This window comes from Vanessa cardui, chromosome 21, assembly GCF_905220365.1.
Source record: "Vanessa cardui chromosome 21, ilVanCard2.1, whole genome shotgun sequence".
Lineage (NCBI taxonomy): Eukaryota > Metazoa > Arthropoda > Insecta > Lepidoptera > Nymphalidae > Vanessa > Vanessa cardui.
The window spans coordinates 844,529-857,783 of NC_061143.1; the positions used below are offsets into that span (position 1 = coordinate 844,529).

General features: G+C 42.1%; 1 protein-coding gene across 1 annotated transcript; it reads left to right on the forward strand.

The window, feature by feature from the left end:
* The first annotated feature begins 1,299 nt into the window (after positions 1 to 1,299).
* Positions 1,300 to 2,160, forward strand: LOC124539072. Its single transcript, XM_047116394.1, has one exon. It carries the CDS (start codon positions 1,300 to 1,302, stop codon positions 2,158 to 2,160), a length of 861 nt encoding a protein of 286 aa, XP_046972350.1.
* The last annotated feature ends 11,095 nt before the right edge of the window (positions 2,161 to 13,255 follow it).

Below are 13,255 nucleotides of genomic sequence, written 5' to 3' on the forward strand. Positions count from 1 at the left end.
TATAAAAGTTCCTATATAATGTTAATTTTTTTGAATAAAAGATAACTCACAATGATAAGACTGTAATTTGATAAGAACTTTAAAAGTGTTGAATAAAGGCTATTTTTGAATAAATATATTTTCTTTTTTTACTCATTTTATTGGAAAACAGTGTCTTTACATGAATTTATAATTTATAAAATACAACTATGTTAAAATATACAAAATAATATCTATTATTGTTGTACGTCTGTGAGACGTCACATCAGCAATAATGACTTAACCAATCCACGTCAGTACTCAAAGGTTAAATAAGAAAAAAGGCAAAAGTGGACAAGCAACGAAAAACATTAAGAAATGGAAGTATGAAGATGAAATAGCTTTTGTTGCTTCGTTCTTTCTCGAGAGAAAATCTTTAGAATCCGCTGAGCTGACAAGTGACGATGAAGAGCCACAGCCGAATAGCGCAGGAACTGAAATTCAAAACCATCACTTCAACAATGAGATCGATAATACTGATGATATTCCTGCTGCAGAAAATATTACAGCCACTGAAATTCAGAACGAAGATGACATTACTGTTTAGCAGCACTTTGTTAAGACGCCGTCGTTGAAACAAGATTAGTCCCGAAAAGGACTGTTTTTCGCGTCGTGTTTATATTTCGTATTGAAACAAGATTTGTCCCGAAAAGGACAGTTTTTATTATTACGTCATGTTCAATTGAAACAGGAAGCGGCACGCAAGATAGCTCTGATAAGAACTGTTTTTGGATTCGTTTATCTTCATATCTCTTCAAGCATCTTCATCTTTCTTCAACACTTCAAGAACTTCACTTCACAACACATGGCGAGTCGACACGGCAATCTTCGGTGCAGTGGTCCTCTCTCCGCGCGGCGCTCGAACAAAATGGCTGACGCGACGTGCGGGGGCGATATTTATAACTACTGTGTCGCGGCAGCGGGTATGCGACTCAGCATGATGCGCGCGCAGCTCGGCGCGTGACGTCAGCGTGCGCGAGCAAGACGGAACGACATCTTCCGCCTCTTTTGTTTCTTATTGTTTTTTTATACTGTTTTTTATTGGCTAATTGATTTTGTAATTTTTATATATATACAGGTGCAATTTTTGATTAAATCATTCCTTCGAACACTCATCAAGAGTATTATTCAAGAAGCCTGAACTCTCCTCTAAAGTGGTGACCCCGGACAAGAGCACTCTGAAGCAAGAATACCATCAAAGAAGAGGAATACAGAAAATTTCTGCTGGAACGAATCCCTGCTCGACGAATCTCTGCCCGACGTGAATCCCTGGTCGACACCATGGAAGACAACAATCAAGCTCTGCCACAAGCCTTCGCAAGCACCCCAGAAGTATCGAGTATTGCGCTGTCAATGCGAATACCACCATTCTGGCGCGAAAACCCACGGCTTTGGTACCTCAGCTTCGAAGCCGCAACGGAGGAATTGAAGAGGACCCAGGCTCAACTCACACAGATGGTCCTCGTACAACTAGAAAAGGCGGATATCGAACAAATATCCGATATCCTATTCAACGTCCCGAAGGAACAGCAATACCAGGCCATCAAGGAGCGACTCATCTCCGTCTACGAAGAATCTGACAGCCGTCAGTTCCAAAAACTTCTCGCCGAGATGGAGCTAGGCGATCAAAAACCCACACAGCTACTCAGACGCATGCGACATCTCGCTAGAGACAAGGTCTCGGACTCAACGCTGCGTATGATGTGGACTAAACTCCTACCAGCACACGTCCGTTCTGTCCTAGCCGTCAGCGAAACCTTCAGCTCAAAAACGACACTCGAAGAGCTCGCACTCCTCGCCGACAAGATGATGGAACAGACACAAGAGGTCGCCGCCGTCTCCACGCAACCATCTACAATTCAATCGCCGATGCTGTCAACCAATCAAACCGACACACAATTTCTTATAAACGAAATCCGAAAATTATCCCTCGAAATCGCTGAGTTAAAAGCAAGACCGAATACAAGACCGCCATACAACTATCACCGTCAACGTTTCCGGTCCCGCCAACGAAGCTCGTCCCGATCCCGCACATGTGAAGAATCATCGTCACCCTACTGTTACTACCACCGTCGTTCCGGTAGTCAAGCGAGGCGCTGCACAACACCATGCAGCTATAAAAAAGAAGCATCGGAAAACTAGAAAGAACGTTGGCTGCGGCGGAATCCGGCGTTCCTACTACATCATACCGCCTATTCGTAACAGACAAGAAGACGAAACTATCTTTCTTAGTAGATACTGGGGCTAACATATCCGTTCTACCAAGAAGACAAGGCCAGAAAACAACGCCGTTACCATTCAAACTACGCTGCGAACAACACGACAATATTAACATATGGCGAATATACTAGGAGCCGATTTTCTAAACCACCATCAATTGATCATAGATTTAAAAAATCGAAGATTGATTGACGCCGTCACAAATCTCAAGATCAACGCTCCTATAACATCAACAGATACGCCTACAGTCCGCAGTATAGATATCCGCAACGCCTACCACGAAATATTAGCAGAGTTTCCCGGCACTACGCGACTAACTGCGATGCAACTACAACCGAAAATTAACGTCGAACATTACATCGAGACACAAGGCCCGCCTATACATTGTCGCGCTCGACCGATCCCGCCACATCGATATGAAAAAGTCAAGAAAGAGTTCGAAAACATGATACAACAAGGACGCTGCAGACCGAGTAAAAGCCCATGGTCATCGCCACTGCACATCGTTCCTAAGGAAAACGGCGACATACGAGTATGCGGCGATTACCGAAGACTCAACGCGATTATAAAACCCGATCGCTATCCGGTACCGCGAGTCAAGGACTTTTCGTATCATCTCTGCGGGAAAACAATATTTTCAACGATCGATCTCAACCGAGCATACCAACAACTAAGCGTAAGGGAAGAAGACATCGAGAAAACCGCCATTATAACACTAATGGGTTTATTCGAATTTCCCCGAATGTGTCCCGGATTAAAAAACGCCGGACAGACATTCCAACGCTTTATACATCAAGTACTTCGAGGATTAGACTACGTGTTTCCATTCATCGACGACGTACTCATCGCTTCAAACAATGAAACCGAACATCGAGAACATCTCCGAACAGTTTTACGAAGACTCGAAGAGAATGGAATCACTATCAACCCCGCCAAATGCGATACTCTTGCGATATTCTGCGACGCATCCGATACATCCGCAGGAGCCGTCCTACAATAATACATCAAAGAGAAATGGCAACCTATCGCTTACTTCTCCGACGCACAAAACAAATATTCAACATATGATCGAGAACTCCTATCTATCTACATGGCAGTTAAACACTTTCGTAAGATCTTCGAAGGACGACAAATAATAATATTCACCGACCGCAAACCGCTTACATTCGCTATGAACAAGACGCAGACATCGAACGAAACTCCGCGGCGAACAAGACAGTTGTTATACATAAGCGAATTCACCACGGACATACGTCACATAAGCGGGAAAAATAACATCGTCGCAGACGCCTTAAGCCCAATCGAAGCAATAGTCTGCCCATCTACAATCAACTACAGCGAAATAGCGAACGCTCAAGAAAGAGACAGCAACATTCAACAATTATTACAACAGAACAACTTATCCTACAAGAAAATAAATATCCCGAACACCGACAGCGAAAGATACTGCGAAATATCTACATCTCAAATTCGACCTTATATACCCGAAGAATATAAAAAGCAAGTTTTTAACAGCGTACATAATATAAGTCATCCCGGAACTCGAACAACGCGCAAGATGCTTACAAAAAAATTTTTTTGGCCTTCAATGAACTCGGACATCGCTCAATGGACGAAAAGTTGTATAAACTGCCAAAAAAGCAAGATACAACGACGTCACACGTCAAGCCACATCGAAGCATTCCCGCCAAGCGACCGTTTTCAACACATCCACATAGACATCGTCGGACCGCTTCCTACTACAGCACAAGGACATCGCTACTTAATCACGATGATAGACAGACAAACCCGCTGGCCCGAAGCTATACCTACCGCCGACATATCAGCTGAGACAGTCGCAGAAAGTCGTCTATAATCACTGGATAGCTAGATTCGGATGTGGCGGGACCCACACTAACAAGCGATCAAGGCCGACAGTTCGAAAGTCACCTGTTCAATAGCCTTATGAAAATTCTCGGAATAAACAAAATCCGTACTACGCCATACCATCCGCAAAGCAACGGAATCGTCGAACGCTGGCATCGTACATTGAAGACTGCACTGCGAGCGAAGCTATCGAACACGAGTTCGTGGGGGCAATGAACTCGCTACAGTACTACTTGGACTGCGAGCCGCACTACGCACCGATACCGGCGTTAGCACATCTGAGCTTACCTACGGCTATAACCTACGATTGCCCGGAGACTTTTTCGACGCAAGCACATCCATACCTACACCTACGATGGAGTACGTACGTCGAAAAGCTACGCGCGAACATCGCTCAATATAAGCCTCAGCCGTTCGAAACACATCGAAACAATAAACACATCTTCGTGCATCAAGACTTACGTACATGCAGTCATGTGTTTATTAGAGTCGACGCATTAAGAACGCCACTTCAAGCACCATATGAAGGTCCCTATCGAGGCGTACAACGATCGAATAAGGTGTTTACGATTCAATTACCCGATCGTCAAACAAACATATCGATCGACCGATTGAAACCTGCATACGTGCTACAAGAACCAGAAGAACAGAATAACCTCACTCAACCAGGTACAAACCTTACCATTACCTTACCTTACCACAAAAAACCCGTTACCATAGAAAACCAGTTACCAGAGTTACCCAACGCATCGAATAACCTGTCAACATCAAAACATCAATGTCAGGCCGCAACATCAAACTGCCGGTACGTTTCACTTGAGGGGGACTCCTGTAGTAGCACTTTGTTAAGACGCCGTCGTCGAAACAAGATTAGTCCCGAAAAGGACTGTTTTGACGTGAATACGTTTTTAAAATTGCTTCCATAGGGACGCAATTCAAAAAATCGAATGATAACAAAATCGGGGGATACAGTTTAGTGTTGTAGCTACATATCTATCATCCCCATCCAAATTCCAATTACACCACTGGATAGCTAAAGGATCAAAGAATTTATTACGCCCAGTAAAGACTGTAACACATCGCGCGCGGTGGAGGGGAGCCCCGCCATTTCGAAGGCCATTTTCCTGCGTATCGAGATTTCCATTTAGTATAACTTTCGACTCGGTGACGCTACGACGTTCGTTCAAGTTCTAATCGCTAGCTCTCGTCAAAATCTATCGATTATATATAAAACATTACTGTAAAATTGTGACTGAGAATATAATAAGGTGTTAAAATAAAAAAAAAAGTAACAAAAATATATAATGTCGGCCTATACGCGTCGAAAAGCCAAATTGAAATACAGAGATCGTATACGGTTGGAAAGGGCATCTCAACAGCAATCGAATGGTACCAAAAAAACAGCATATGATCGAGTCAAGCAGTGCCGGCAACGTAAAGTAATGAATGCGGCCGAGCGGATCAACGAAGGTGCCAGTACATCTGCAGCTGGGACGGTTGAAATTATGCAGATGGATGATGAAATCGCTTCTATATCGACATCGGGCTGTGTAGGCATCGATTGTGTACGATCGTCGTTTATGAAGACGCATTGGGCAGCAGCTAGTGCACGTTTCACCACGACGTTCATCAACAATCCATTCGGATACAAGTGTCATGTGTGTGATCGTCTATGGTTTCTGCGCTCATTGAAGTCAATAAATGAAAAACACTTACCGCTGCTTAATAATACTTTCCCTGGAGAGCCAGTGGCAGACTTTAAACTCTGCGGTACGTGTAAAAAATCACTGGACTCTGGCAAAGTGCCCACGTTATCACGATCGAACGGATTTGTGTATCCACCTAAGCAACACGGGTTGCCCGCTTTAGATCCGATTAGTGCTCGTGTAGTATCACCGCGACTGCCATTCATGCAGATACGTCGGTTGCGTTACGATGGCAGCTATGGTATCATCGGACAAGTCATTAATGTACCAGTGGATGTAGATACAATGGTGCAGCAGCTACCTCGTCAATTGGATGATGATCAGGCGTTCAGTGTTAACATAAAGAAGAACATGATTCATAAATCTACGTATCTGAGCGGCGTGGTCAAAAAGTCAGTGCTAAAAGCTTGGCTCCAATTCTTACTAGGTCAACCATTGTATAAGCATTACAAAATTACAGTAAACTGGGATTCATTCCAACGTAACACATTAACCAGTTGTGTGGGAGCCAACGCCACCGATGATGATCCGATTGAGCACCTACAGTGTGACAGAAGTGCACCGGAGTCAGATGTTCTGCTTGCAAGGCAGCACACTATGCTTTGGAATGAAGAACATTGTCTTGACATTGCTCCGGGCCAGCATTCAACACCGCTGAACATTATTTACGACGTGTATGCCGAAGAACTATCGTTTCCTTTGATATACTACGGTACTGGCAGGCAGTTTAACTCAGATGTGCGCGTTACCCCATTCATGATCGCAACAAGCGAGATAAGAAGAAGCGATCGCCGCGGTGTCACACTCGAGCACATTTTGTACATGGCCATGAAAATTATGCGGCTGCGTGTCGTCGAAGGCATATATAGTATGTTTCGAAGCATACCACAGACTGCCAATATAACTCGCAAAATGCTGGAAGATCGTACGTTCGTCGATGAGTGTGTCGATAAAAACCTTGCATTTCTCAAATCATTACCAAATTCGGTGCAGTATTGGATGGCTCGCAAAAAGGATCTTTTCGCGATGATACGCCAGCTGGGTAAGCCTTCGATGTTCCTCACACTGAGTGCTAACGAAATACATTGGCCGAATCTTCTCAAGATACTGCATAAGTTGAGTGATACGTTCACCGATGTCAGCGTAGCCGATCCACTAGTAAACTTAACTCGGTCCATGCGCAGTCACTTAGTCAACGAAGATCCTGTTACCTGTTGTATCTATTTCAATAAACTGGTAGACTGTGTGATGGCGTTGCTGCAAGCCAAAGGTAAAATGAATCCCTTTGGGAAGTATCGAGTCGTGGACTTCTTTCAACGAATTGAATTCCAACACCGTGGTAGTCCGCATGCGCACATTCTTCTGTGGCTCGATTGTGATAATCGCGAGCCTGTGTCCGAAAGCATGCCTAATACCATTCAACTGGTTACCGATCTATGTTCTGTTAGTCGTGATGACTTGCCGGGTGATCAGTACAACAATCAAGTTCACCGTCATACATTTACTTGCACCAAACGAGGTGAAACAACATGCCGCTTCAATATACCCTACTGGCCGATAAGCGAAACACGTGTGCTATTGCCGATGTCAAAAGACGACACTCGTCGCAGCGGTTTTCAATCAAAGGCAGCTAAACTGCGTGAGTTAATAGAGGAAAAACATTATGACACACTTGACGAGTTCTATATCGACAATGGTTTAACGAAGGCAAAGTATTTGGATATAATTCGATCAACGTTACGTCGGCCAAAGGTGATGTTTAAACGTGACTTTACAGAGATTTATACCAACACTTTCAATCCATGGATAGCACAAACACTGGGCTCTAATACCGACTTGCAGTTCATACTTGAAGAGTACAGCTGTGCGGCTTACGTAGTTGAGTACGTTAACAAGTCAAATCGAGGCATTAGCAATCTACATCGTGAGCTAATGAAGTTACACGATGAACACCCGGAGAAAGAATATCTACAGTTGTTGAAACTAGTCAGCCTGAAGTTACTCAACACGGTTGAGATGTCATCACAAGAGGCTGCCTGGTTCTTACTTCGCCAAAAAATGAGTGTAGCCAGCGTTGACGTTGTTTACATTCCTACTGTTTGGCCACACGAGAGACAGAAGGCTCGATAGCGTAAGGTCGTGATGGACAGAGAACGGTTAAACGAGAATAGCACTGACATATGGACCAAAACGATGATTCAGCGTTACGAGGATAGGCCCACAGAATTAGAGTCGATATGTTTGGCCGATTTTGTCGCTTGGTATACGGTTGTTGGTAACAGAAAAAGAAAACGTCAAGACGACGACGACAACGAAGAGTGCAGTGAAGATGACGAGGATGATACAGAGGATGTTAATACACATTCAGTCACATATCGTAAACGAGATCGTTGTAGGGTTATACGGTATAGATCGTACGAGACCGATGATATTGTGAACTACAAACGAGAGATGGTCATGTTATATATACCATTTCGCTGTGAGGCAGTCGAAATAATCGACCGTAACGTATTTATGGAGACTTACGATGCCAGAGAGGCCGAAATAATGGAGAAGCGTAAGCAATACGAATCGAATATTGACATCGAATGTGTGGTTGAGGAACTGCGGAGGATGTGCGAACAGTTTGATGATGAAGATCCATTGGGTGCTCGTAATCAGCGCGAGGAGTTTGTGAAGGATATAATACAACAAGGCGGCGTAGAGAACGTAGATGATTTCGATGCTGCGACTATGGTGACATCTGTGTCTGCAGTTCGTCGGCGAACGAATGTAATAGCCAAAGCTGATTTCTGTCGCATGATGCGCAGTACGAACTCCGGTCAAAGAGAGATACTTCTGGAGGCGATACATCGCTTACACACACTCGACTCGGAACCGATCCAAGTTTTCTTTACCGGCCCTGCCGGTAGCGGTAAGACTTATGTGCTGAAACTCGCAATGGAAATATACAATCGCTTCACAGTGCAACACAACTCTTTGAACAACGCGTTCGTAGCCTGTGCTTCTACCGGCAAAGCCGCCGTCAACATCCTAGGCGTGACTGTGCATTCTGCTTTCAAAATTACACAATCGCGTCGGTCTGGCACAATGTCACGAGAGATCCTGCAAAATTACAGAAATATGTTTGTTGGTGTAAAATGCGTGATAATTGACGAGGTTAGCATGATCGGTTCAGATGTGTTACACAAAATTAACTCACGTCTACAGGAGATCACTGGCACGCATGATCAACCGTTTGGCAACATGAATATTTTCTTCTGCGGCGACTTTCACCAATTACCGCCAGTTAATGCTACCCCCGTTTATCGGGCCCCTCGCAACATGATAGGTGGTGCCGTGCTCTGGCAATCAATAAACTACTATACACTACAGCAAGTAATGCGGCAAAGCGACGCTACGTTCTCTGCTATACTTACTAAAGTCGGCAACGGAGAGCGACTCGACGTTGATGAAATTAAGCGCATTGAGTCGCGATTTAGAACCCAACAGAGGTGCGATACGAACTTGATCGGCGTTGTGCATTTGTATCATAAAAATCACAGTGTGGACTCATACAACAGCAGTGCTATCAATACAGAGACATACATCGTTGCCGACGACACTTTGATTGGCTACAAGAATCAGACGGAAGCTGCTACAGCCCGGCAAAAGCTTCACAAAATGAGTGTCGTCGAGTTGGGTGGACTGCCTTATAAGATCCCGCTTGCAGTGGGTTATCCTTACATGATTACAACTAACATTGACGTTGAAGATGGCATAGTGAATGGCGCGATAGGTGTTTTAAAGCATATAGAACTGCTCACTGAAGACGAGCATTATGCTCAATTAGAGGCACAAAACGAACCGTCAACGTCTGTGGCCACACATAAACAGCGACTTAGACTATGGATTGAATTCCCGCTCGAGGTGATTGGTCAGCGATGTCGACTCAAAGCTAAACCACATGTAATCTCTAAGCGTGACGTTCTCGACTTCAAATGGACACCAATAACAACGCGCAGTGCCAATATACCACTCGGTCCGACGATCAAATGCCGCCGAATACAGTTACCCATCGTGCCAGCTTGTGCAATCACGATCCACAAATCACAAGGAGGCACGTTCGATCAAGTTGTGTACCAATATGATAAATCGCAACAAAACCAACTAGTTTATGTGGCTTTGAGTCGCGTCACATCGTTAGATGGCCTTTACATGATCAATGCCCAAAACGATTTCAAGTTTTATCACGGATTTGGTCAGGCGTCTCCTACAGTTAGAGAGGTACGAGATGAGTACCAGAGATTGGCGCAACATCCGTTGCCGACACTAGTCGCGAAAGTAAAAAAGTTTTGTGATGGTGTTCCTGATCAGCGTTCTCTAATTATCACCGCCATTAATGCACAAAGCTTGGTCGCGCACTCAGAAGACATCTCTACCGATTCCATCATCAAACGATCTGATTATTTGGCAATCAGCGAGACTTGGATGGAACATGGACAGTAAATGTGCTTGGTTTTGAGCTGAGCTCATATTGTAATACCGCTAAGCGCAGACAAATCGCAAGTACATCAACGGTGGCGGAATCATCATCATCAAGTCGCAAAGCCGGTGGTGTCGCCATATATCGCAACATCAATAGCTTCAGTGATTGTAATCGAATAAACATTGACATTTCGGAAATTAATTTGGGAATGAAAGACGCAAAGGTTGGTGATGTCTGTCTAATAAACGTAAAAGTCAATGACATCTTCAAATTCATATTCGGGTGTGTGTACATCCATCCGGGCACAGCGTTAACAGAAATTAAAATATTTATGTTACGAACGCTATTAAAATATTCTAAAAACATCGCTAAAATTGTACCCGATTACGAGCCTGATCTTACTACACCAATTATGATAGTCGGAGACTTTAATGTTAATGTCTCACAAGACCACTCATTGCCCGGCTTCATGCTCAGTGAGTTTAATTTGTCTTACATCGAAACTTCTTCAACAACGTTAGGTAATACCTGTATTGATTTAACGTTTACTAGAAATCTAGATGTATCCTGTATGCCATTTGTGTCGTACTTTTCGTATCACAGACCTATAATTAATAAAGTTATAATATAGTAATTATTTGTTTAGTTGATTTATTTCCTGAACTCATTAAATCAAACAGTTGCCATCATAAACAAAACATGTACACCCGGAGGTAAAACATGTATGATTATGACATACATAAATAATAATATTTTATATAGAAACTATTACCCGTTACGAGACGTATTCACGTACAACAAACGGCCGTGTCCATAACACAGCCACACCCCGTATTTTTTTTATTATGTGACGTTGTGAGTTGAGCAAATATTAACGAATATGCATAGTTGCAGTGATGAATCAGATGTTGATAAATCTCCACAAAGAAAGAAGAAAGTAGTGAGATATGAGCAAAAATTTGTTGACTCTTGGCTCAATGACGAAAATTTTAGTGGATGGCTCGTAAAAAGTAAGAAAGGTAACACTTATTTTTACTGCTCTGCATGTGACTGTGATCGTAAATGCGGAATTCAAGAATTGATTCGACATAAAAATTCATCAAAGCAAACTGTATAAAATTACAAAAGCAACCTAAGCTCACATCTTTGTTCCCATCAACATCAAAATCACAAGATCCACATCAAATGACAAAAGCCGGCGAAATTAAACTAGCATGTTTTATTGCGGAACATAACCTTGCATTTAATGTTGCCTCACATCTGACTAATTTAATAATATCGGTGTGTCCAGATTCAAAAACTGCAGAATATATGTCTATGAGCCGAACAAAAGCAAGAGCCATTGTAGTGAATGTGACAGGAATAACCGCTGAAGAAAACTTGATAAAAAATTTAAGGGAAAATGAGTTTTCATTGCTGGTAGATGAGAGCACTGATAAAGCAACAATCAAGCATTTAGCTTTAATAGCAAGGTTAGTCAACACAAATTATAAAGTAGAACATAAATTTCTAACTCTGATACCAATCACCGATGGCACAGCTAAAGTTTTGTACCAAAAAACTATCGAATATTTTAATGAAAAAGAAATTCCATACAAGAGGAATATGTTGGGATTTGCGTCTGATGGCGCCAACGTCATGTTCGGTGGGAATAACTCCATGATGACTCATTTGAAGAATGACATACCTAATCTTTTCACCATGAAATGTATATGTCATTCATTGCGCTTTGTGCATCTCGCGCTTGTGAAAAGTTACCGAGAGGTCTCGAAGATTTTCGCCGTGAAGTTTTCAATCACATCCAAAATTCACCTAAACGCATCGGTGATTTTAAAACTTTTCAGGCGTTTACAAATATAAAACCACATAAAATATTGCACCCCTCACAAACCAGATGGCTATCATTGAACGATGTTGTAAATAGATTGTTGGAACAACTGCCAGCTATAAAATTATATTTCCAATCAGCAGTGTTTACAGATCGTCTAATTTCTGCCCAAAGTATTTTAACAAAAGCCATGGAACCTACAACCGAATTATACTTGGAATTCTTGCGATTTGCTCTACCAATATACACAGATTTGAATAAAGAAATGCAAACAGAAAAACCAAAGTTGTACTCATTATATAATCAGGTCTACACAGCATATGTGACAATTTTAGAATGCTTTATACAACCGGTTTATTTAGAACTGACAGGAGAAGAGATAAACAAAACCAAAGATATATTAGATGCCAAAGAAAAGAAAATATTAAGTGTTGATGTAAATGACGAGCGGATCCATTTACCGTTAATGGAAACATATGTTGGAGGAATGGTACCAAATTTAATCCGATTGAAAAAAGACACTCAAGAATTGGACGACGATAAATTGACAAATTTTTACGGAAAATGTAAAGAATTTTACATTGAGGCATTAATCCAAATCAAACAAAGGTTTCCTTTCGATGATAAAGAACGTCTGGCACTGAAAAGTTTACAGATGTTGAACCCAGAAGCGATTTTAGGTCATGATTTGACCCAAAAACGTATAACTTCAATTTCTGAGATGTTGTATTATTTCCCAGGTATTTATCCAGAAAATATAACAAAATTAGATACAGAATGGAGAAGTCAGCGTAATATCAATTTAAATTTTGATAAGACTGATACGCCTAATGTAGAGGAATTTTGGTGGAATGTTTCCAAATTAAAAAAAGGCGACAGTTCTGCAATGTTTCCACTATTATCGACTTTAACCAGAAAGCTTCTATGTTTGCCGCACAGTACCGCTACGGTAGAACGTTTGTTTTCGAGCATAAATGTTATGAAAACCAAACTAAGAAATAAACTTTCTACGACCACAATAAAAGGTACCTTGCACACAAAGTCAGAAATTAATAATTGTTTCGAGTTCAATGTGATAAATGACCATTTAAAAAAATTCAATAAAAATATGTACGAATACAATAAAAATAAAAATGAAACGGAAAATCA